Source organism: Dermacentor silvarum, chromosome 10, assembly GCF_013339745.2.
Source record: "Dermacentor silvarum isolate Dsil-2018 chromosome 10, BIME_Dsil_1.4, whole genome shotgun sequence".
NCBI classification, from domain to species: domain Eukaryota; kingdom Metazoa; phylum Arthropoda; class Arachnida; order Ixodida; family Ixodidae; genus Dermacentor; species Dermacentor silvarum.
Window position 1 is genome coordinate 138,908,322 of NC_051163.1, and position 26,572 is coordinate 138,934,893.

At 48.9% G+C, this 26,572-nt stretch overlaps 1 protein-coding gene across 2 annotated transcripts in view; it reads right to left on the reverse strand.

The window, feature by feature from the left end:
- The window catches only part of LOC119430989 (agrin-like), a 412,147-nt gene that overhangs the window by 41,175 nt on the left and 344,400 nt on the right, over positions 1–26,572 (reverse strand). For both annotated transcript variants that reach the window (XM_037698455.2, XM_037698454.2), the window contains exons 7-13: positions 23,950–24,405; positions 15,974–16,205; positions 12,873–13,117; positions 7,051–7,438; positions 6,141–6,523; positions 4,964–5,320; positions 3,097–3,342 (exon numbers count right to left, since the gene is read on the reverse strand). In XM_037698455.2, the coding sequence (XP_037554383.2) occupies positions 3,097–3,342; positions 4,964–5,320; positions 6,141–6,523; positions 7,051–7,438; positions 12,873–13,117; positions 15,974–16,205; positions 23,950–24,405 (2,307 nt within the window). The remainder of the gene's footprint in view (positions 1–3,096; positions 3,343–4,963; positions 5,321–6,140; positions 6,524–7,050; positions 7,439–12,872; positions 13,118–15,973; positions 16,206–23,949; positions 24,406–26,572) is intronic.

Consider the following 26,572-nt stretch of genomic DNA (forward strand, 5'->3'; position numbering starts at 1 on the left):
GCCACTCTGATGCGACAGAGGGAGTGCCGCAGCTTCACAAAAACTGGTAGGGTAATATTGGGTCGACTCAATATCCCAGCATACCCCATTTATCTCACCTAAAAGCCGTAATTATCCCTCCTTCGGTGAGATCCAAAATTACAGTAGCTCCAATTCCCAAGAACATGCATCCCGAGCACACAAGGAAAGGCGCAAAGCACGCGCACAACATATTCAAACGATGTACTCCAATAACACTAGGTGCAATACGTACTACACGGACGCAGCTGCGTATGCAGAGGCGACCGGGAAGCGCTACCAAGGGAGGTACGCCCTGGCAGTCGTGAACACGATCAGCCATCAGCAAATTACCGCGTCGACCACGGCGGGCTCCCCCACCACGGTCGAAATGTTAGCAGTGGCGATCGCCCTCGCTCACGCGGAGCGTTCGGAAATGGACTCGTCGTGGTCACCGACTTCCGGGAGGCATGTTGCATTTTTCTCAAGCGGCACGTGACTACGGCTAGCCTCGCGATAATCCCCAAATCGTTCAACCACACCATCGCCTACTCTGGTGCCCGGGGCACGCGAGGCTACGGGGGAATGAACAGGCTAACGCGTTAGCTCGAGGGTCTAATGACCGAACGATGGCGTCCTCTTCTAACCCCAACCCCTCATACTATCCCTCACAAAATGCTATCAATTTAAATGCCAAAGATATCCTTGCTCATCAGCGCGGACTCCGCAGAAAATACCCGCCGCCTCACCCACAACATAGCGGGGAAGAGGCCGCCGATTGGCGCAAATACAGACCGGGTATTCCGCCATCTAAAAATGCTAAACGCCATGTATACCAATCGCTATTATAGGGCCAAGTGCTCCTGGTGCGGTGGCATACCCACCTTAATACATGTAACCTGGGAGTCAACTAAGGATCCTCATAAGCTGAATAACAATAACACAACGGAGCAGTGGGAGGCACAGGTCGCCCGTTCCGATTTGGCAGGACAAAAGTCCGTGATTAGCCAGGTCAGGCAGGCAGCAGAGGCCAGTGCGGTCCTGAACTGAGGGGCTCCGACCACCGCTCCTTAAAATGTTTTCCCGTCCAATAAACTTTATATATATATATATATATATATATATATATATATATATATATATATATATATTCAAAAAAAGGAAAAAAGACGAACGTTTATGGCATATTCACTGACTGACGTTTCAGCCGGAGGACCGGCCTTCGTCGGAATGACTGACACGAATCGAATGCCACGGTCCTTCGGCTGAAACGTCAGTCAATAAATATGTCATAAACGTTCGTCTTTTTTCCTTTTTTTTTGAATATACATTCGGGTCTGGAGCGACGCCCTTCATCTTGTATGCTTATATATATATATATATATATATATATATATATATATATATAAGTTAAAAGCAGTGCAGGCGCACGTAGAACAACACAAACATTTTAGTGTCGACGTTTCGACCGGGGTCATCAAGAGTGCGATTGTAAACACACAGAGCTCAATTGATACAGTTACAGAGAAAATGTATAAAATGAGCTCTGTGTGCGTGCAATCGCACACTTCATGAAGGCCGGACCCCGGCCGACGCGTCTAAATTAAAATGCTTTTGTGTTTCTACGTGCGCCTGCACTTTGAAGTTATTAAACACCAATTCCGAAGAAATACTTCCTATATATATATATATATATATATATATATATGTATATATAAAGTTTCTATGTGTAAAAGACGTACCATGAATTATTATGATACCAATCATCACGCACGTTTATTTAACGTGGCCAGAAACAACCCTAACGTCTGAGTGCTGGCGCACGCGTACATTAAAAAAAAAACTTGCAGGGAATTTAATTTTAGAGCGCAATGCATAAAAACAACAATTGTAAAAAGGACAGTGTACCTACAACAAAGTGCAACGTAAATACAAAAGAAAAATGAGGGGAAAGGGAGTTGAACACTGCGTGAAACAATGGCACAACAAGGCACAGCTCGAAAGACTACGATGACAGCGAGTTATTCAAAATATCAAAAAATGTCACAGTTTCGCCCTAAGGGCGAAGCAATGCATGCGATAGCAACACAGCAATGTCATACGAAGTAAGGTGAGCGGCTTTGGTAGCAATATGAAGTGTAGTAAACATGAGCTGATTAAGTAAGCAGGTGTGCTGTGGCGTAAGTAGACCGACATGAAGAGAGACTCGATGACCACGAGGAGGCGCGTGTGAAACGGTGGTGTTGATGAGAAGCGCTTCCCGTGGGCATCGCGTGAGAAGGGACACACCTGTAGCGCTGCACTGCCGATCCGGGCAGCATTGCATGTGTAGCGTGCGTTGGAAAATGTGGCCCGAATATTACTAACTGATTGAACAAGCGTGGTGTGAGCGCGCACAAACAAACATGAATAGATCACACTGAATGACTGCAGACAACGACTGTCAAAACGCTGGCAGCAAGCGCATCTATACGCCGCAGCAGCGGGCGACGGTACGTGCGCTCTGTCGCTTCAACGGAAACTGAGCGGCGAATGCACGGCGCATAAAGGTCAGAGCCGTGTGGAGATAAGAGACGGTGCGGACGAGCGACGAGCGCGGTTGTTGGCAGCGTAGAATTGCGCCCCCCCCCCCCCTCCCGCGCTCCCTCCGGCGCTGGCTTCCCCCTTCCTTGCTTGCGCCTGGGTGATTGAGTGCGTTCGCTCTCCGTGATAGCGCGCGTCCGCGCACGCTTACGCTCGGGCATACGGCGCGCGGCGAAGATTTTATCTATAGGGAACCTCACGGCGACGGCGACGGCGACAGCAGAAATCCGGTAGAAGTGTCCATATAATTGCTATCGCAATAAAACATGAAAGTAAGCGTTATAACTTTGAACGCTGTGCCGAGATTACATTGATAGTATGTGCTATACGTTTATAGGCAATTTAGTGCAAGTGAAAAATTGTTGCCCTTCAAAGTTGCATGCCGGGCAGCCCGCAGTTTGTCTCCACGAACGCTGCAAGTAATCGGTCAAGGAACCCCTCAAGTGCGGCGAAGGGGGTTGCGCGTCCTCGCTCTGTCACCGATTCAACGTGGTGCGGAGGGATGAATGGGTGTACCTGCGGAGCCCTGGTGAGGAACCACAGCTCGAGGGAGAATGCCTGTCCCACGTTGTGCAGGCGCGGCAGCTCCAGGTATCCGTCGGCCGCGAAGTCCGGCACCGCCGCTCGGCCCTCGCACAGGCGGCCACTGCGGCCCGCGGGGCAGCGGCACGAGAAGGCGCTGCCGCGAGCGAGGCACGAGGCTCCCAAGCCGCACGGGTCCGGCTCGCACGCACGACGGCGCGGACGCTCGCACTGGGCGCCCTGCAACACGCTCAGCTCGTTGACTGAAATGGGTCTCACAGAAAGCGACACCAATGCCAGAAGGCGCCGTCGCTGTTTGAACAATCGAGTCCACAAAGAACACGACTGCTCTCACGGCACATTTTTTTTTATGTTGGAGGTATACAAAAGAAAGACAACTTTTCACATACATATATAAACTCCGATGTAGGAACCAAATTACAGGAAGGGCAACCAATTAATTAAAATCATATCTCACTATATTGCCGAATTACTGAAGCACCGCTTAGAAATTGATAGAAAGCCATCTTCATAGGAAGGTGGAGGCTCCGATTTATTTAAATTGCGAGCGTCCACAAACTACACAATGGACTATTAGGGACGCCATAGTGGAGGGCTCCGGAATAATTTTGACCACGTCAAGTTCTTTATCGCACACACAAGGCACGGCACACGGGCGTTCTTGCCCCCATCGCGATGGATCGCACTGCGCGCTCAGCAACGCCACGGTGCCACTAGGGCATGTTCCCGGAGGCAACTTTCGGCTAGGAACTTGTCCCTGCTTGTCAAAAGGTTGGGACCAGTGACGTGCTCTTGGTCGACCATTGTCAATAATTATAACCGTGGCTTCGATATTGTTCATTATAAAAATTTTATTCAACGCCACCACCTAAGAAGCACCGAGAGGACACCAGCTATGTTTCCTGTGAGATATAGCTCACGCTTTTAGTTGTACACGTTGGCTCTGATTTAGCCGTCGCATCATTATCTCGTTTGGGTAAATACATTGAAAAGGAAATATTAGACGGGCCATAGAGAGTTCTAAGAAATTCTCGGATTTGTACGATTCTCGGATATGTGCAATGAATGCTAATATGGTGCTGGAGGCTTAGTGAGGTTAATGTCTAACGTCATCTTTTGCCCCAACCATCAAGCCAATCATTTATTTTTACCCCCAAAATAAATTAATAAATCAATGAATGAATAAATAAACAATTATGGGAGCACCCCTTGTATTTTGCAAGCATCCGAGCCTTCAAATCCTATGCATTTCTTATCGCCTATTAGAGCGTATCGTTTTCAATCAATCCATCCGTTTGGTATATTTTATCACACTTCTCATTAAATGGATTGTTCATTTTATATGTTGTTTTTATTATTACTTGTTAAGTGTTTACTTTGGCTTCATACATATGCTTTATACTGGAGGTCCCATCACAATCTTTGATTTTGGTTGTTGTGGGGGGAACAATCCGCGCGTGTTTTCGGTGGAGGAGTGTACATTCCTTTTCTGCAAATGAACGAAACGAGGTGCAATGACATGCACAGAAGACTTACATTGCGAGAGAAAATTTCATTGTTCACCCTTGCCATCCACCTAGTTAATCGTATTATATCTCTTTCCGTGTTTCTTTCTGTTCATAGCAGCTCCCACTTTCTTTCTTTTTCTTCGTGTGGAAGCTGCAGCTTTCATTTATTCACATTCCTTTGGCCATTCACCCCCATGAGTGCGTCGCCCACAGCCAAAGTCTGTGCAGGATTACGGGATCCGTGGCAAACCAACTCTCGGTGCTCGAGCAAGTGTTTCGCGAGTAGATATGCACGCGTGCCTCGCTTACACGGAACACAATGCGATGCTGACCTGAAATCCTGGCGCGCACAGGCAGCTGTAGTTGCCCGCTCCGTGGTCGAGGCAGGTCGCCCCATTCAGGCAAGGCCCGCACGGCGGGCCGCACTCCTTGAGGCGCACGGCGCGCAGCACGTCGCGCGATGCGCCCGACAGGCGGACGTCGCGTTTGCCCAGCCGCAGCCGACGCAGGCAGCCCCGGAAGCCACGCTCCACGCCGCCCACGTTGTCCAGGACGCCCGCAGGTGGTCCCAGGCCGCGTGGGCCCGGAAGCCAGCCAACGAACAGGTTCTCGGCGAGGTCCAGGGACTGCAGCAGGCCCCCCGATCGACCGCGAATGTCGGCCTCGCCGTCCAGCGTCAGGAAGCCGTCCTGCGGACCGGTTTACAAACTGAAATGCCATTGCCACTGGTTCCTGGACCCACACTTCGTTCGTACTATTGTTTTTCTAGCGGCAGCTCGTCGCGATGGTCTCTAGGTTCCTTCAAAGTTTATTTGTCAGCTCGGAAGTCTCAATGTCATTAGACAATAAAGTCACTACGTACGTTCATTTTTAATTTAAGTTGCCTTAGTAGTTTTGAAATGTCCCATGCCTCAACGCAAACCATTCTATTGCACACTTCCCCTTTATTATACGGGTTCTCACTTATTATACAGAATTCATAGGCGTGTCTCTGCACTGCTTCGAGAGCATGACTGCCGTCAAGGTCAGCAGGAGTGGTTGTTATACTTACGCTCATATATTGCCTGGTTGTGTTACAGGTTGTCATGTCTGAAAAGGGCTGTTGTATCGCTCAAGACCACTGAATGAACAAATGAATGATGCGTCACTACTTATCGTCTGACGTCGATTGGGGATGTGGTTCTCACTGTGCTCCTTATGGTGAAATTACACTGGCAGCAAGCCCAGGAGTCTTCTCATTAGCATAGGCACAATTAACATGGAAGAGTGTGTTCCAGTTGATGGCAGGGAATGAGGAGACTCCGCGCTGTAAATGCGGTATAATACGCAGGGTCATGACTGCACCTCTTACAGAGTGAGTGGAAATGCTGACCAGGAGTCTTGAGATTCGCAAATTCCCATATTTACGGATACCGTGCATGATTTTTCGAGGAACGGCTTATGCTGCTCGGTTTCCATTTTCGCTAATTCGGAGGCCGACGACTATTGGCGGTGAGAAGCTTCTCGCACCTTCAGGTAACGCTTGGCGACCACCCGGTGGAAGCGTCCCATGGTGAGCGGCTTGGGCGCGCGCAGCAGCACGGGCCCGGAGCCGAGGTTGTAGCGGAACTCGAGGTGTCCGTCTCGAAGCGCCAGCGACACGAAGTCCCCGGCCCCCGAGGCGGTCTGGCCGTTGTACAGAAGCAACCCATCTGGTGCGTCCGCCTTCAGCTCCAGCTCGAGCGACAGGCCCGTGTAGGCCTGCAGCCGGTGCAGCTCCAGGAAAGAGCGGCCCGAGAACTGGGGCACGCGCAGCGGCTGCAGCGGGGACTCCGGCGGCGCTCGCTCTTCGTCACCCCGGATGTCCTCCTCCTCCTCCTCTTCGGCAACCGGAGGGCGGCCTTCCTGTGGCTCTGCGTTATCATTGAGGAGCTTGTTTTGTGCTGCTGCTACAGGGTGCCATACAGGCACCGAACCGTTCTAAGTATGTGCTCATCGTCAGCCATTCTTTTTCTTTTTTCTAAATAAATTTAGCTGTAGCTTCTACGCTGCTTTCTGCGGAACGTTTCGTGACGTTGATTTATATTACGAAGCTTCGCCAACTAGCATTATTTCCCATTTTAGTAGTGAAGAGTGCCGTAACGTCCACTTTACATAAAGTACATTCATTCATTCATTTTTCGGTACTGTGAAGCAGGAGGTGTCGCCGGCGGCCAGAGATATTTAACCACCAAGCAACTAAGAAAAATAACACGGCACTGTGCGGGGATGCAACTATTTAGGGGCGTCCAATACCTGAAACGGTATGTCACAGCTGTTTAAGTTCAACCAAATGCTTTTCGGAATGAAAACTGCGATATGCGCTTGTAACATGCACCGATATTCTTGACATCGCCACATGGCGGCACGGCAATAAACTCGGCCAGAAAGAAAGGGTTACCATCAGTGGCCGCCGTTGGTCTCGTGCTAAGCGGCGGGAACCCGGCCACTGGGTCGCCTCCTGGGCTGCCTTCGAACCAACCCTGGAACTCGGAGTCGAGGCCGGCGTCTCTGTGAGCCGTCGACCTTCGAACGGGCCCTGCCGTCGGAGAGGGAGCCTCGTCGCAGGGCCCCGGGCTGCGCACGGTCAAGTTTCGCTGCAGGCGGCACACAAACTGGCGCAGCTGGCAGGCCGACGCGTAAGTGTTGCCGTCAGAGCCACAGACGGGCCCGCCTTCCTCGGGTCCGCCCGTGCACTGCTCGCAGCTGGGTGGCGGCGAAGGCGACGAGGCACAACCATGGCTGCCCAGCAGTGACCCGGGATCCGTGCACTCGGTGCACTTCATGCCCTGCGCGAGACCACCGTTTGCGCCTGTCCTGCACGTTCCCCGCCGGAACGACTGGCGCCTTTTCTCTTTTTTTGTCAACTAAGGCATATTAGGCCGTATCGCCGACATATTACGGCTGCGCATTACCTCTATCTGCTTTCAAGGGGCTAGTTGGTTACGAGTATTATGTTTCTCGCTGTTAAATTATGGGGTTTTACGTGCCAAAACCACGATTCATTAGGAGGCACGTGTAGTGGCACGTGAATAATTTCGACCACCTGGCATTCTTTAACGTGCACCTAAATCTAAGTACACGGCTGTTTTCGCATTTCGCCCCCATCGAAATGCGGTCGCCGTGGCCGGGATTCCATCCCGCGACCTCGTGCTTAAGAGCCCAACACCATATCCATAAGCAACCACGGCGGGTTATCTCGCTGTGTCCCCCTTAAATTTACGCCTTAAAACCTTGTTTCATAATACCGCTATATGTGAGAGAGGGAGATAGAGATAATTTATTTGAAGGAAGGCAGAGAGGTCGGCCTGAGCTTGCATGCTCTAGCCTGCTACTCTGCACAGGGGGAGGGGGGAACGGGGACATAAAGGCTGGATGAGGGGTGATGATGACATAGAAGAAGGATGTACAACGGTAAAGGCAAGGTCAGCATCCTCATGGCTATCAACAAAGCCCAAAAAGGTCCTTCAAACGTGTCATCTACCTTCCAGAGCATGGACGGAGTCACGAATACAATTGAAAGTTCACCAAAACTCGCCGCGAAGAAGCTTGTGTATGGGCTTCTCCTGCGTGAGCAGCACAGGTGCCAAGCAAGGTAATTAAATTATGTAAAGAGCAGCGATCAGCTGCTCCAGTACGGCGAGGACATGCACGGCGCTTTTAGCGGCCGGAGTCTGGAGACCACAGAGAATCACGCGCATTGATTCTAGCAGGCATTTCAGCATTTTTTCAACGCTTTCTTGGTCATTTTTTTCAGCTCCTTTCTTGTCTAAAGGGTTATCGGCTTTACTAGCCCTAGAATCCACTTCTTGACGTAGAGGAACACTACGGCATGGTATCGTGGGCGTGGATCTACTGGGTAGCGAAGGCCACTCCGTGTCTGTGCCACCCAGGGGCGACGAATGTGCGCCCTGTGCTCTCGGAGGTCCTGAATTTGCTGTAGGCGCGGTTACCGTCCTCGATGCCGGAAAAGGCAGAGGTTGTCGAGGCCCCTGCGGCCCACAATCCAGTTCTCCTGAAGTCATTGGATGGCGCTTCTTATGCGAGCGTTGTTTGTCTCGGCGAACAGATTGAGCAGCCTGTCTATGGGAAGACTTGTTTTTTGCCATTTTTCGGAGAATACGAACTTCCTGCTGCATCTTCGGGCAATCCTTCGACGTTGCTTCGTGAAAGCCAGGACAGTTGGGACATTTCAGTGAAGGTGCATCACAGTCGGCGGTATTATGTTGCCCACCGCAACGCTGGCAGGTCACTTGATTTCTGCACACAGCGCTTACGTGACCAATCTTGAGACATTTCCGACACTGCAGAGGCCTCGGGACGAATGGTCGGACGTGGTGTATCACGTACCCCACTTTGACAGTCATTGGCAAAGTTGACGAAGCAAATACTTGTACATGCACGTACAGAAATAGTTATGGTTGTTTGATCCAATGTTAGAGAAAGAAATATCTTCGGAAATCATTCCGTGTGGGCCCTTACACCGCCTGATCGCCGCCTCATAAGTGGCACTGTATACGTTCATTTTCTTTTTGATCCCTGATGGTCTCTGCGTCGTTACAGTTTTGGAAGTGGCATCCATGCCTCTGATGCTTGTGCATGGCTGACTCAGCAAGGGATGCTGCAAGACAGTAGTTCCATGCGTTTACCTTTAACGCTTGAATTTGAGCAGCCAACGGCTGAACAGCTGACAATGGTGTTGCTAGGCGCCTGCAAGCTGGTAATCTTCGTGTGTGACAAAGCCGGACTGCAAGCGCATGGTTTCAACGGCGAAGCGGTGGCGGCGGCTGCGCTGACTCGAACCGGAAACAGCTAGCAGACGGCACATCCCAGAATCCCTTGCACTCTTACGGGTAACCTATTGGCGCAAGATTCCGGACTTGACTCGGCACCATAACATTCCCGCTTGTTGGGCATACTCGCACATCTCTCTTTCTGTCAGACCCATTTTGTCCCTCCTTCCCAGTTCAGGAGGACGGTAGAGCGCGCTAACTCACACTGATCTCTCTGCCTATTACCAAATATATTCGTTTTCCCTTGAATCTAATTATGTCTTCCCGTCCTATCACAGAAACACTAACAATAAATATAAATTGCTTACAAACGTACGTAAGGCATGCAAAATTTGGCGGGTATTTATTTGGGGTTAGGCGGTGCCAAATAATGTGGGCGCGTGGACTTCGAAGTCGTCATTATTCTTACTATAGCGCGGACGTATTTCGTAGTCTTGAATTACTGCGTCCCGTGTACAAAAATAGTGAAATGAAAATCCGGCGCGCTCGTCTTCACGCACCTTCAAGTTTCCCCCAGAAAAGATGTACAGTACAAACCACGCCATAACACGGGGCAACTTCGTACTTTAATTTTTGTGCGCTAACCTGATGTCCTTGTTTTTAAAGAAAGATGCAACTGCAAGATGCGTAAACTGCAAGATGCATTAGATGAACCGGATGAGTCGAGTACGTTCGAAAGCTGATTTTTTTTCTCTTTTGCATGCTTTCTAATTGAAAATTTTATCCTTGCCTTGCTCTTTGCCGTCGTCATTTTCTTAACCTTTCGCATTTATACGTTTTGTTGCTAGTTTTTCATGACCGTGCTTAAAGTATTTCTTAGCCTAGATGGATAAAAAAAAGATTAAACCAGTTCCGCGCTCGTGAAATCTGATGAAACAGCTGCGCTCTGCAAGCGTGGGTGTATAGCGTATAGTGCACGGTATGACGCTCGCCTTCGGACCACGAGTACCTGGTTCCCGCCTCACCAAGAAAGTTTATATTTTTTCTCTCTGTTTCTTTCTCTCTATTTCTCTTTTTTTCTCTCGCTCTCATTTTCTCTTTCTCTCGCCCATAGCAAGTTGTGTTACAATCATCGGTGCAATGCAACCATATGGTTGCCCTAAATGCAAATTCTGCCAGCGTGGGTGTATAGCGCAGTGGTTATAACGCTCGCCTTCGGACCGTGGGTACCCGGGCTCGAATCCCGCCTCGCCAAGAAAGTTCATTTTGTTTTCTTTATTTCTCTCGCTCTCTGTTTGTCTCTCTTTCTTTCTCTCTCTGCACCTCCTCTCCTCCTATGCTCTGCTTTCCCTACTGATCAACGCTCGGCACGGTTCAACGTCGGCCTTAAACAGCTCCGCTGTTGAAAGATTGCTTACGGGGTCTCTCACCAGGTGTGTAAATCACGCGGCAACGGCCTTGTCCGTGAGTACTAAAACGATGCGCGCCGCTGATATTTCAAACAAAACCCGCCACTCTTCTCGGAAGAGTCGCAGTCCGCGCAAGTAGAGAAGTCTTGGCCGTCGCCTCAACAAGCCACATAGAGCACAAAAGGCAACGGAATGTGGGGGGATTTCGTTGAAACGAAAGACCACACCATCACCGCAAATGATGTGCCTAGGAACATAAAGAAAGGAGATGTCGTGGCACAAAGCCACGTTGACGACCGCCTACAATGTAGGAGAAGGGATGAATGCGAGTTGGTCGAGGCGCAGGCAGCGGCTTACTCACCTCCTGCGCGTCTATCTCGGCTCCCTTACTAATAAGCCCTTTACGAAAAAAAAAATGTGGTTGATCCCTCTTATATAGGAATCGGTATAGAACACGAAAGTGAAACGTGTCTTCACAGAAGTAGTGTAATGTTTATTGCACATTGATATATAATGTCTATTGGTGTTTCGTGGCTAAAGCGCCCTTAGGCGTTGATGCACCCACGCTGACGCCTGGTGGCACGTCTCCTCCATCACGACTACCAACGTCGATGACCATGAGCAACCGTCGTGCATATGGAAGCTGCACTACGCTGCACACGCTAGCACAACGCGAAAGACGAAGCACGTAACTGACACACTAATACAACGCGCAAGACAAAGCACGTAACTGAATCGTCACCGAGTCAAATCAGCGCGTACAGCGCGTCGTAATTGCAGCCTCCGCGATCAACTTCAGAAACATTTTCAGAGCTAATTGCGGAGGCCACGCTCCGCTGTGCTGAGTACGGTGAACGCCACCTAGTTGGTAGTGCTTCTTGATGCCAGCGTCCCTTCGAATGCTGGCATCGAGGCGTCGTAGTGCTGAGACCACCGAAGCGTTCACTGTCGGTGCGCGTTAGTGTCATAATGCAGTACTTCTCTTTTCTGCTCGTAGGCGGCGGCACCGCCCCGAGCAAGAGCGCGGGTACAAGGAGGAGTGTTAGATATATAAGGCGCGTCTGTGTAGCTCTCTTCAAATGCGTTTGTGGCGCAACGGGTTAAACGCTCGGCGATCTATCGTCGCGGACCGAGAGGTCGTGGGTTCGATTTCCAAATTTTGCATGTTTGTGGAACTTTTTCTTCTGGTTTCTTTCTTTGTATTATGTTCGTGTACATTGTAAGCTGACGTATTTCCGTGACGGAAATACGTCAGTGAAGTCTTGGTGGACCCCGGCATAAAACACTTTCGTGTTAAAAAAAATCGCGCAGTAAAACGCTACCTGAGCAGCCCTTGACAATTTCCCGCGCAAACCAAGATTATCGACGTGGCGGTGAGCGGCCCTTCAAGTACATTTCGAAGGCTGTGTCTTAGAGCGCCGGGAAGATGTGCGAGTACAAGCGGGTAATGGTAAAATATCTGATGACATCAATGCTACAGCAGGACACACTTGCCCATTTTGATCTCGACTGGACATAATACTGCATAAAAGGTTCGATGTGCTATATAAAAGCGAGGTATGAGTAAGTGGTAACCTGTTCGCAGTGAATAATTACAAAATGTATATTATGAAGACAGCATTCGCGCAAACAACATAGTCTATCACGTGGAAATACGGCTGGAAACAGAAAACCGCAACGCTCATATTTTTCTTTTCGGTTCACCTCCAACCATTGCTTCAAGAAATTAGCTGGCGCGTCATTGGTCAGGGACCAGCGACATGAACACAAATAACTTTCCTTTAGTAGAAAATGCGGGCTAATTAAGTTGTGAGAACAACTTGGTCAGTAAGCATACGCCTTGAATACAAGGAATACTACCGGCTGTTTGCAAGGTATTCATACAGCCTGCAGTGTGCTGAAATGGCTACTGGACAAAACGTATGTAGCGATTCGCGCGCGAGTTCCGTATGACCTTTGTTCTCGCGAACGTGATAAAGTAACAGGCTAACTTTGTGCGGACGACAGAGGCAATGGAAATCCTTTGTCGAATACACTCCCTGCATCGTTCTGAGCCATCGGTGTCCGACACCACAACTCACCTGGACGCCGTGCTTGCAGACGCAGCGTCCGGTCATCTGTTCGCAGTCATCGCGCACTGAGCCCAGCGGCGAGCACTGGCAGGGCGAGCAGCCGTTGACGCCGTCGGCGATGCGGTGCAGCCCCCAGTAGCCGGCCAGACACCGGTCGCACCTCTGGCCACCGACGCCGGGCTTACAGGCGCACTGGCTGCTCAGCGCGTCACACGTGGCCGCCAGCGAGCCAAGCCGGTTGCAGTTGCACACGCCTGTGACACCTTAAGCTTAGCACCCACACAACCAAACTATATTTGAAGAAAAAAGGAAACTTTTCCAAAAGTTGCATGCGTTATCATTGAAAATGTGCGTAAAACTGCTTGTAAAAATACCGTAATCACACATATATACCGGCTGTTTCAGCGAACACTTTCAAAAATTCTTAAAGGTTGCCTGTGGCAGATAGCACAATTCTAGTTTATGAGCTGGCCTACTTGAAAAGGCGGACATTACTTGCACAAGAAATTGAAATGGATATTCGAATAATTAACAGAAATTCACTAATTAAGTTTTTACTAATTACCTGATGGCCCATATTGGAATTTACAAATTGTAGCCGCGGAGTTCGCAAGGCGGATCCACTTGGAACGAATTCTCGGGTTGACACCAGTTTCGAGATATTAATTCCTGAACTTTGCGGAGAAATGCATTGGCGTTCCAGTTAGATTCTTAACAAAACGCCGCTTTTTGCATTGAAGCACAAAATTAACTGTGACGCCACAGCCAGTGGAAGTCATCATCATCATCATCATCATCATCAGCCTATATTTTATGTCCACTGCAGGACGAAGGCCTCTCCCTGCTGTCGGAGTCATGAGGGAGGTAGTGGCCGAATACTGCACCAGGGAGGCCAATTCCTGTTCTGGTGAGGGAGTGACTTTGATGAAGCTTAGTGGGCCTTCCTAGTTTGGTTGCACCTGAACTAGTATAGCCCCACTAGCTCTCGGCGATATATTTTTTTTTCTTGCCGGTGTCAGGCACCACTCCATGCCTGAAAATCTGGTGGACTGTGCCAGTGGAAGTATAAGGAAACAATTTGCCGTCGTTGAACACGGTTAACCCAAGTTTGTCGAGCGATAGCACGGTTTTGCTCGCTTTGGGAAAAGACACAGTCGCTGCTCGGCGCCGTCAGCAAGTACCGCATCTACAATTGCCCACTAAACAACACAGCGACGCTGCTCAGCGCGGCAGCCGCAACGAGCGAATTGGCATTTCATGCTGCGTCTCGCTTCAGCGCCAACTAAGCGTCGAAAGCACAGCGCATACTAAGCTACCAGCACTCGGCCCACTCCCACCGAAATTCGTGGGTTCGAGTGCCGTAATAATTAATTATTATTATTAATTATTATAACTGTGCCTTAATTTGCCTTAAAAACAATGGCGGTGAGTTCGACTCCCACATAAGCTCGACTCCCACCGAAGGTCGTGGGTTCGAGTGCCTGAATTAACTCTATCTTAATTTGTCAAATACTATACTCTATAGTATTTTGACCACCTTAATAGGTGGTCAAAATTGATCCGGAGTCATGCCTCATAATCACATCGTGGTTTTGGCCCGTAAAGCCAGAGATTAATAAGAAGGGAAGAGATTAGTATAACCGAATCCACTACATGCATTGGTGATATGGAACTTTTAGGGAAGGGAAAGAAATTAAGAAGGTGCAGGCCAAATGCTATGCTGAAAAGCCTACCTGATTAGCTCAAGCAAGCTAGAGGAATATTTGTCACTACCCCGTTTGAAAGGGGGTGCCAATAAATCATCATTCCTATCAGTAACCTTGGTCTTATACTTCGTCGTCATGCAGCTGTCAGCACTTAATTTTTGGACTTGTACACGTACGAAATTTTTATCTTTCAGTGTTTACTCCAGCCGATAGTGCAGGACAATAATTACTGCACTGTAGGGAGCACCCGCCATGAAAGTGACTGTGGCGCTCCAGTTCGCGGGTTAGATGGGTGTGAAGTGCAGGCGCGATCGTGCACGGGCTCACGTTAAAAGAACCACAGGTCGTTCAAATAGTTCGATGCCCCCTGCGCCTCAAGAGCAGATCATGGCCGTGGAATATAACTTTTCTTTTTTTCCCCCGTAGGGAGCCTCGATACCCACACAATACCTGGGTATATCGGTAAAAACGTTATTTTGTTAATAGATATTCTGATGAACTTTGTTTTGTCAAATACTGTGGTGCTCATAATGGAAGATTTGAAAGCCCAACAAAAACTATAAAATAAAATGGGCAGGTTGAAATGAAAGTACGGTTCTCTTTGGATTCTGTGTTCACGTAGTTGACCGAGTTTCATGCTGTTTTGTACCTGATGCGATGGCGTTTGGTCTCCTATGTAATGAGTATCAACCATCGATGACGTCCGGTTTCTAGTGAAAGTTACACAATAAATACTCAGGAACGAGTGACGTGCATCACCTAATGACATAGCTGTGGATTGACATTTTACAGTATTGTTGCGCGCAGCAGTCGTTTTCCATGCGAATGAAGAACACGACGAGCCGACTTAGGTGCCTGAAGATATAAAAAAAATGGACTTTTTTTTTTGTCACGATGTTACGCTCCAGGCGTCATGGCTTTCTAGAAGTGGCGTAATTTCTGTAACAGTTGACCCCGCAAAATATACATGACACCGACGTGTAGGCGATGAGCCGCCAGTAAAATACGTGTGGAACTTTCCATACCAGCCTATACACATAATCAAGTGCTGCTAAATCTTTTTTTTTTTTTTTTGCAGATAAATTGTTCAATAGAGTGGTGTTCACGTACGTGCCTCCTTTTCTTTGTATTGCCACCTTCTAATTGAAAATGAACGAGTACGCCGAGTTTTCCAAGAATTTGTTGCTGGGATGGCTGGTGCCATTTGCGATAAAAAAATTTAACGGTGCGAGAACAGACAGCACAGGTAATTTGTTTTCGTGCGGTTAAAATAATGTGCCCAATATACCACCTTACCTATTCGAAGCAGTATTCGTGCGCTCCCGAGCATTTGTGGACTGTTTGTCAGCAAGAAGAAGAGAGATAATTTGAGCACGAGCGAGCCGTCGTGCCCGATGCACTTACTGGGGCATCCGGCCTGGTGGACTCCCAGCGCGGGCGTCACTCCGTCCGAGCAGCAGCCGAACGCGCTCTGGGCGCAAGTCTTGGGCCCCTTCTTGTTGCCCCCGGCGCACGACTCGGACCCGTCCGCTGGCCGTATGTCCTTCTGGCGGCGACAGGCCTCCTGCTGCACGTGGCAGCTGCTCGGGTACCAGAAGCCGTCCGTGGCGCACACCCGCACGGCTCCGTGGCCCACCTGCGGGATTCGGTCAGCCGAGGGTGGAGCATGATTAAAGCAAAATGGCCACCCGCCTAAGCTCGAACGAAAGAAACCTGCAATTCACTGCGGAAGAATAGAAAACCGTGCAATTTATAAAACATTTATTCTTGCACAGCGCCCGAAAGAACGAAGTAAACATAAAAAGAAGGAGACAAGCGCTGCGACTGAAATTTCATTTGGACAGAATAGACTATATAAACATTGAAAAAGGAAATCATGTGGATCACGCGTGTGATAGACGCCACACAATCAGGAGCAATCAATAGAATCAATCTTATTATTCGATTAAGAAACCGAAGGTTGACCAACATGCACGTCCTTATCTTGATGATTCAAGCGTGCCAAAAAAGAACAAGTCAGAGAAAGCTAAAGGGAAGAATTTAGATATGGTGACACCATGGTGAATGAATGGTGGTGAAGCTGTTGTGATGTTTATAATTAAAAATAAGGAGGATTTGCTCGTTTATTCTTCCATTTTATCTGACTTCATTCTTATTTCTGTGGTTTTACGTGCCAAAACCAGTTCTGATACGACGCACGCACTAGTGGAGTGCTCCGGAATAATTTTTACCATCTGGGGTTCTTTAACATGCACTACAACGCAATCACACGAGTGTTTTTGTATTTCGCCTCCATCGAAATGCAGCCGCCGCGGTCGGGATACGATCCCGCGACCTCGTGCTCAGCAGCGCACCGCCTTAGATGACTGAGCCACCTCGGCGGGTATGCGAATTCATTTTTTTCATCTATTCAGAATTTCTCAATAGTGCTTCTTTTTAGAAGTAATTATTTTCCTAACTCACCCGATTCTTGGCCCAACGCCCATTAGTGGGTATGAGCTACTGGTATGAGCTTGGAGGCTAACAAACAAACATGACAAACGTTTGATCTGTTTGGCACATAGAGTTTCACACTATGTTATAGTGAGAAACTTTATGGTTTGGCATGTGCGGGATTATTACATATTTTGGCCCAGCCGACCAGTGAACGAAGATGTGGGTGACTTTTTCATGGAGACGTACAACAACCAAGCGGTATTCAAAGGCTACCAAGTCTAGGACGATTCTCCGGTCAATCTCCCGGTGGTCTATGATGTATCCAGAAGGCTAGATCATTTTTTGCGAGGCCGCAGCGAAATGCAGTGGGTGACTATCCGACCACGACCGCGTAGTAAACAAGCGGCAAAGCCTCAGCGGCGTAGACAAAAAGCGGCAGGAGTTGAGCATTTTAGAGCATGTTTGAGAAGCTGCGACGTTTGGAAAGAGCTTCCTGACTACATTCCGAAGAAATAACGTTCAGCGAGAGGATCAAACGCTGTTTTATCGATTTGGGTGTAGTTCGCTGCTTCACTATACTTCCTTCAGAAGCAGTGACTGCTTCAACTTTCTAAACCAGAGATACCATTTAGATAAGTCTTAGCACTCGTAATTCACGGCCCCCAAGAGATTTACAATGACATGCCCCAATAAATGGACCGGAAACTCTTGAAGCGCAACAAGCATCCCTCATTACTGGTATAAGAGGAATTGCAGGAAGTGGCCAGATCTTTAGGGACCACCACGTTCTCACTAGAGCAACTTGAATGTAAGGTCACCACAAATTAAAGATCCTGCAATTACAAGACTTCGTGCGACTAACCTAGAGCCCAGTGATGCCTTGCAGCCATCAACACTGTTCAAACAGACAAAGAAACAAATGACACGAAGGCCTCACTGTGTCCCTCTGACAGCAAACGAGATGATATTTCTCCAAGTTTACTCCACAGAGAACTTGAAATGAATGGACAGAAAGAACCTGCAAAATTTGTCGACAGTGGAGCTTCAATATCAATACCCTAGATAATCAGAGCCAATGCAGAATCAGAATCAGAAATAATTTTGTTGCATATAAGTACATTTAGGCATCAAATATATACCGAAGGAGGTCTCATAGTCAAAGACTGTAAGGACGAGACCCCCTGTTAATACTTACAAGAGGAAAATAAGACTTGTTATTAAAGCAAACGAAACCTTGATGTATACATGATTAAAACATGAGCATAAAAACATAAATAATGAAATGTTGGTTTGAAAGAGAAGAAAGAGAAAGAAAAAAGTCTCAGGCCTGCGCGGCACACGCAGCACAGTCACAGCGTAAGCTGGTGCTACGGCTCAACGGTGGCTCCAATTTGGGCACCACGCACAACAGGGTCTTCGCGGCATTCTGTTCGCCTCGTTTTAAAGAGAACGCTCTGAACTGTCCGCCCGGCGTCGACTTACACGTCGGGCGCGCCGCGTTTGCAGGTACATTAACTAGATGGCGCCACCATACTTGCGGAGGCTCGGCAGCTCGGGAGCGCGTTGATTGCGCGCCTCGTCTGAATCGCATACCGTCGTCTAGTAACGTTGGTCGTCTGCGCCTGCGGGCGCTGTGTTTGCAGGCAACTTACCCAGATAGCGTCACCATACTGGCAGAGGCTCGAGTCGTCTCACCCTGCGTGTTTGCCTTAAATAGCGTATTTTCGGCGGCCCGATAGCAAGCGCTTGCGTGGCTCAGTGGTGGAGTATGCGGCTCCCACGCAGCGGGTGCGGGTTCGATCCCGGCGGCAATCGGGTACTTTTTTCCCGTTTCCGGCGATAGCGGTTACGCGGGGGACGCCGGCGGCGGCATCATCGCGACCCGAAACAGCAATGGAATGAGCCCATAACAGCTTACGCTGTAAAAGAAAATTGTGGGCAGCTTCACACTAAGTGGTGCGAAGACTGGGCAAACAGCGAAGCTGGTGGCCCTTCCCTAGCTTCAACTTTGCTTTCCTTTGCTTAACTTGGTTTGGCTTGACTGGTTCTTAGCCAAACTTAGCCGACCCCGAGTATCGGGACGACACTCGGGGTCGTGCGCATCCTTCTAAAGGCTACTTTATGGCCCGATGTAACGTTGACGCGCGAGTGCACTCGGAACGGCGACGCCACGCCAGCGAAAGTGCAGCACGTCTGGCGCGAGGCGTGGCCGAGGTATCCGGCGTTCGTCGGCGTGCCCCGGCTGCATTTCGCCTACCCGGCTTGCTCGACGAGACGCGGATGCAGTACATTCTGGGTGACGAGGCCGGCGCGAAATGCAGCATGTCGCATCTCGACGCCGGCTGCAGCCGGGGCACGCCGACTAACGCCGGATACGTAGGCCGCGCCTCGTGCAGTGGCGAGGGTAACCTAGGAGAGGGTGGAAGCCTCGCCGAACGATGACGTCACGTACGTCGCCTAGCAACGCTTCACACGAGCTGTGCGAGGCGTTGCTAGGCAACGCGCGTTGACGTCATCGCCAGGCGCAGTTTTCTGCTAACGATCCACGGCCTAACCAAAAGCTTTTTTTCTCCACTGTTAAAAGCTACCTGAAGTATATAATAAATCAACTTTATAAATATTGCAAGAATGCGCGCAACTCGAATTTATATCCACTCATGACAGCATATCCTTTAAAGGGACACTAAAGAGAAACCAGAAGTTGAGCTTAAATGATAGATTATCCTTCCACGATCACAGCCATACCATTCGTACTGCAAACAGATGTTTAATAAGCGAGAAAATAGCGAAAAACTGAAGGATAGATGCCGACGCCCCTTCGAAATTCCCTCACTACAAGTTAGTGACGTCGGAGATTACAAATGCAGGCCGGTCGCGATTGGTCGAGCGCGATTTATCGCTGGTAATAAAACGCAAAATGAAATGCACCTTAAACGTACATAAACAGCATTTGCCTACTTTTTAAACCGTTTCAAGCGAGGTAGTACAAGTTTAGCATAAAATTAAATAAATAAGAAAAAATGGCATGGCGATACATGCTGCCGTGATAGTTTCGTAGTTCCGTTTTTGGTCAATGCATCGTCGAGCGCGCCTGTTCCGCTCTACGGTGTTTGGTTGCGTGTTGCGTGGCTCGGGAAAAACGTTGACTTCGCGGGAAACAGCCAGAAAATGCCTCGTGTGTGTAGTGTTGAGGGCTGTATAAATGGCCCAAGGCGCTTGCTCAGGGGCAGCGGCAGTGTTGACTCGATTGTGTCCTTTCATGTGGTGTCGCACGGAGAGCCCCGGCTCCCTGGCGTTCGCAATGGCTCAGTGCTCTGCCGATGATGAAACGGCAAAAGAGCCAAAGAAACCGATGGTATGCTCTCTGCATTTCTCGCCCTTGGATTATACGTATAATCGTGCCCTCGGAAAGTATCTTGGCGTGCCCCAGAGGCCAGTCCTTTCTCGAGCAGCTGTTCCCTCAATGCGTCCCTCATCAAATCCCCTACCGGTGCCCCTGCAGCAGCAAACTGGCGGCTCGGTGAGTGCTGAATGTCATTAAATAAAGCCACGAAATAACCATACCGAGTACGTGCGCAACTTTCTACGCCTGTTCTGTCGGGAACATCGTTGCCTGCCGGACCGGACGCTTCGCCTTCCGTCGACGAAAACGAAGCTCTGCTTTCCACCGGCGGGGCCGGCGGCTCACCGGCACCGCCATCGCACGCGGAAACACCTACCGCTCGAGCACGGAGGATCATTTCGCGCTCCGTTTCACTGAATATCGCTGAAATGCAGTCCTGCTTCCCTGGCGAGCTCTTCGTTGCAAGGTTCAGCGGCAGCAACGGTATCCATCGCGGCGAACGCAAACGCAGCGGCCACGCATGCAGCCATGATGCATTCAGCGCCTCGGCCGTTTACGCAAGCAGTGACGTATCATGGCGCATTCTGATTCGCTGAGAGCAATGAAATCTGTGACGACACTGCTTCAGCGCCAAATCTGGGGTGAGAGAAATTGAGCAAGAGATATTTGGTCTTTTTTTACGAATTTCTCCGCTAATAACTCATATTTTTGCACCCAACAAAAACTGAATGCATTCCTGAAGGTCCCTCTTTTATTCCAGCTGAACTTCCTATTTCTCTTTAGTGTCCCTTTAAGGTTAGCTGGTAATGTATTCGACAGTGAAGTTGAGGCAAAATTAGCGGTAAATTTTCCATAATTATTTCTTGATTGAGGTAGCAAGAAGTTATCCTCTGAACCGAATCTGAGACGTGTGCGACGTGGCAACGTGTGCGAACTCAACTGGTTTAATCAGGGCTATTGGGAGTTCTCCGCTGATGAAATTGTAAAATAAAATGCCAATCTGTTACATTTATTTAGTGGTAGCATGTTGTGATCGCAAAGCAACAAGGAAAGATTCACTGTAGGATTTCTAAATGCCATGATAGCCTTACTTTGAATGGGTTGCAATGGGGACAAATGTGTGGGTAAGTGTTACCCCATGTACAGATAGGGTAACTAAAATGAATGTGAATAAGTTTGTAATAAAGTCATAGCGGGACATTAAGAGCAAAGTGTGACCTAGCCTTTATTAGAATGCCGATGCCGCATGCTGATTTCTTCATTAGTGAGCTTATTTGCGCAGTACATTTCAGATGCCTATTCAGTTTTCCGCCATGAAGGTAGTATTGTAAGAAGCAAATGTCATTATCAATATGAATAGATGGAGTGCCGGATATCTACCTATTGTGTGATCAAAAGATAATAAACTAAGACTTTTCAGTGTTAATACTTTGTCCATTCCTCCAGCACCAGTTAAGTACATTGGCGGAGTCTTTGTTATTTTTGAATAACAGTAAGTCTAGACATTTACCTGCACTTAGTATGGTAGTGTCGTCAGCAAGGAATATACAATTAGATGAGCTTAATCCTAAGGGAAGGTCATTTATATAAATTAAAAGCAAGAGTGGACCAAGAATGGGGCCTTGCGCATAACCAATATTAGTTATTTTAGGTAGTGAGTAAGTACCAGATATGTATACTGATTGTTCTTAATCATGTAACTGCGGAGTAAGGAGAATGCTGAGCCAGTTACGCCAATTAATTATAGTTTCTGAAACAATATGCACAGAACAATGGAATCGAATGCCCTTGAAAGGTCGATAAATAACGCAGCAAAAAACTACCAGGATCTCTTGCAGTTTTAATGTTGTCTATTAAATATATTAATGCAAGCTCAGTAGAAAAACCCGACCGAAAATCAAAATAACACGAAAAAAGACTGTTAAATTTTGTCAAATATTTAGTCATTGTAGTAACTAGAATTTTTCCAATAACATTGCTCAAGAAAGAATGACACTGGAACGATAGTTCGAGGTGAGGTATTTTTCAGCTTTCTTAAGAACAGGAATACGCTTGGATTTTTTTTAAATGCTGCCGGAAAAAAAGCTCGTTTCAATTAGCTTGATGATGTGTGAAAATGGTTCACAGAATAAATGGGCTATTAATTTCATGTGAACAGGGTGAAAGCCGTCCTGCCTGCACTCGTGTCTTTCATGCTATGGATGACAGTGTATACTTGTTCGCGTAAGAGAGGATAAATAAATAAGGTGTGGGACAAACAAGTGCATAAGGAATTGACAAGTTTAAAGGAGTCGACTTCCTGCACAGGAAATAAAGCAATGCAATGGCAATGTCAGATTGGTTATGGTAGGTGTGATCCCCTGACTGAATCTTGATAATGAGTGTATTAGAACTAGTCCTGTCGAGAAAGGAATTGATTGCATCCCATTGCTGTTACAGATTATTGCCAGCGCTTTCTCGTATAAGTATGTTTTAACGTCTTAGAGAACCCTCCCTAAAATGTTAGAGTAGGTCTTAGTAAGACCTACTCTAACACTGTAAGACCATTTTACAGCGATTACGTAAAATAGTCTTGAATGACTGCCTCTTCCCTTTTTATAAAGATTATCTTTTTTTTTTTCGCAGACAGCTCGATAGGCTAGCGGTTATTCATGGGTTATATGGAGTTAAAAACTTATGTCTACAAACAATTAAATTATTGCTTGTTGCGAGCGCGTTAGTTATAATACTTGAAAGCTTGTGATAAGCAATTTCTGATTTAATATTGCTATTGCTGGTGACCAGTCCATGCGGCTGATACGACCTAGAAATAACGAGTTGCTTAGGTTGCTCATACTACAGTGTTTTTCAGTTTTACGTGGAATACATAACTGAGTGAACACAGAGTACCGGTCAGTTATACGTAGTTCAATAACACCAGGATTAGGAGGAGTAATAAGATTAGATAATATGTGTTCAGTAAGAGTACCTTGTCCGTCGGAAGTGCAATGCGCTGCAATAGTTAATAGACATCCATAACTGTATCCGTTGATGCAGGTAACATATTCAGTGACAGATGTGGTGGACTGTTATTCCAAACAACGCCACGCACTATGTGCAGGTTAGAGCACTGCACGGGCCGATTTTTGCGGCCCGGGCCCGGCCCGGGCCCGTTTTTACATTCGGCGGCCCGCCCGAGCCCGATCAAAAGTTGTATGGCGAGACCCGGGCGGCCCGGAAATATTCTACGTTATCCGCCCGGCCCGGCGGATACCTTAGGCCCGAGCCCGGCTCGAAACCGGCCCGAGCCTGGCCCGAGACAGAAAAATACATGTTTTTCAGAGTTGAGACGCCCGAGAATAACTCGCTGCACGTTACATGCGCACCACCAGAAAGCCCGAGCCTGGCCCGGGCCCGCGTCAAAAAGCACACGCCGTGCGCGAGCCCGGCCCGAGCCCGTGAAAAAACTGCTCTACCCGGCCCGGACTTTCGGGTAAGACCGAGCCCGTGCAGTGCTCTAATGCAGGTTCCCCAGTAGGGCCTACGTTCCGGCCCAATCACCTGCAGGACCACCACCGTGACAAATGCCTGCCTCGCAGTTATGGCGCGTCGAGAGGCTCACCGTGTCGCAGTGGATGTCGCACTGGCAGTCTCCGTTGGGCGCACACGCCGCGCCGAAGCGGCAGCTGCACCCGTCGCCGCTGCCGCCGTCCTGGTCGAGGCCAGCGCCCGCGCAGGGCCTGGGCGGCCCCAAGTCGCGGCCCTGCTGGCACGAGGCCCTGCGCAGCTGGCACTCGTTGGCGTACGGCTGGCCCCGGGTGTCGCACACGGGCTCCAGCCCTTCGGGGCAGTCCCGCGGGCACACGCACACGCCGCTCTCGCAGCGCGCGCCCAGCTCGCAGTGCACTCCGCGGCACACGTCGCAGGCGCCCCGGGACGCCACCGCGATGGCCCGCTGGTGGCGGCACGACGCGCGCCGCAGCTCGCACTCGTTGGCGTACGTCAGGCCGTCCGAGCCGCACACCGGGTCGTCCACGGGAGACGGGCACGGCGGCGGGCATCCGCAGCGGGCGCCACCCTGCGCAGCGTGACCCCCCATTCAGCTGCGCACATCTCGAGGACGGCATCTTCTTGTTCACAATTCTCTGCCCGTGGGTGCTTTTAAATCCCGAGTTTTCCGGGTTTCTCAAGTTGTATCGTTTATTTATTTGTGGCTAAAGAGCGCTTGCTATCTGAGAAAATAATACCAAATTGCTTCCCTGGTTTAAAAATAGTGCCTACATTGTTGGCCTGTATACGTTCTATACTTTGACATTAGCTATATGCACGTATGTTCGTATACGGTATATAAGATATACCGTAGGTACGTTGTATATGTCGAATGCAGAACGTATAACGTATGCACATATGTTACATTATATCAAAAGCGATAGTTTACGCTGATTGGACGCTCGGAATGTACACTTACGTGCACGGAATCTTGTTTTGGTATTAGGATATTAGGTATTTGGTATTATTTTATTACTATACAGAAATACACAATTCATCGATGAGCTGCTTAGGTACATATAAAAACTGAATTCTTTACCATGGTAATTATGCGCCTGTGCTGCGGTATTCCCTAATAGTTCTAGTATACTTTTTGCAACAGCCGTTGTATATACTTCAAAAAAAGATATGCTTTTCAAACGTTGGTTTCATCTAACATCAATAGAACTCGCATGACAGGTAGGATCGGCATATTTTGGTCAGTGTATTACGTAAGAGGTAGGCTGTGGTTAAAGATGCGTGCGACGTCTCCTGTCGACATTCGTACGCACAGTTGTTTGTCGCCGCGAGGGAAGCGAGCGCCGGAGGAGTAAGGCGCCTGAAGGTGAAGAGAATCGCCGAGTGCACCCCCCCCCCCCCCCCCCCTTCCGATTGTGCTTCGATGCCGCGGTGCTCGCTGTGCACGTTTGCGGCTTCCCTATACGCTTGCGCGTTCACGGAGTGCAACGTCAATACATGTTATGCACGTACCTTAGACGGATCCGGTAGTGTTTTTATGAAAGTACGTCCGATGTGTTTTCGTGGTTGTTGCATGTTTCGCGTAAAGATACGTCGGGCATCAGCGCGCTGAAAAGCTAAATACACGCGTCCCTCGCCCTAGCACTAATTCCGCGCGTTTTGCTATGCAGCGTGCCTGATTCAGCGCAGCCTGCGTTGATCAGCGTGCTCATCGCTACTGCAACAACTGCCACAAAAGCGCCTTGCCCTTTTCAAGCGAAGCTTGAATACTCTAGCCTGCGCCGGCGATGTAACGCTAAAAAAAATCCAGCTGCTCTCAGAGCTGCCCAGGTGGCTCGTGCTCGGCACGCGCTTGTGCCACTGCTCTCGCGTTCGTCGTCGTCGTCTGCTTCCACAGCTGGCTGCATTGTCGTTAATAATTCCAGAGTAGAATTTCACTTCTGCCGTCGTAATGGGGAGGCCGTGTTTACGGGGGTATGAGCCATTGCTTAAGGGGGTATGAGCCATTCATTGTCTTACGTAACGGACAGATTTAATTTTGAAGAAATTTCATGGAAATTCATCCAGAACGAACGCGCTCGGGAAAGGGGTTGTCGACGTGATGATTCTAGCGTTAGGATTTCCGAAGCCTAGGCGAAACGTCAGCGAAGAGCCGCGGACCCCGAGTTGAGGGAGCGCGATGATGAGTCCAAACGTCAGCGAAGAGCCGCCGTACCGGAGTTGCAGGAGCGCGGCTTGAGGCAAAACGTCTGCTTTTCCTAGCCCTCCAGGAACCCGACAACGGCGGTGCACGCCTCGGCAACGCTAGTGCCAACTTCCCTGGTGCGACGACCAGGTTTCAATGCGAGTTTCTCACGGAACTTCGGGGCCAGCTGCAGTGTGCGTGTGATCAGCTGTGGTGCGAGCACAACGTGGTACTCGTCAGTGCACTTCGTTCGGAGGAATACCGAAGCAACACACGACAAACTTCGCTAACCCCTATCTCCTCGACAGGGGGAGGGGGGGGGGCTACTGGTTTTTATTTATTTACTTATTTATTCATTTATTTACACAATACTGCAGGCAGCAATGCTGCCCAAGCAGGAGAGGGTTTACAAAAGAACATTTTTTAGTAGTTTTTCAAATGAAACATAAGATGTGCATTCAACAACAAATTCCGGTAAATGATTCCATTCTTCGCTCATAAGTGGAAAAAATGATTTCTGAAAGATATTAGTGCGGGCAAAGTACGACTGGAC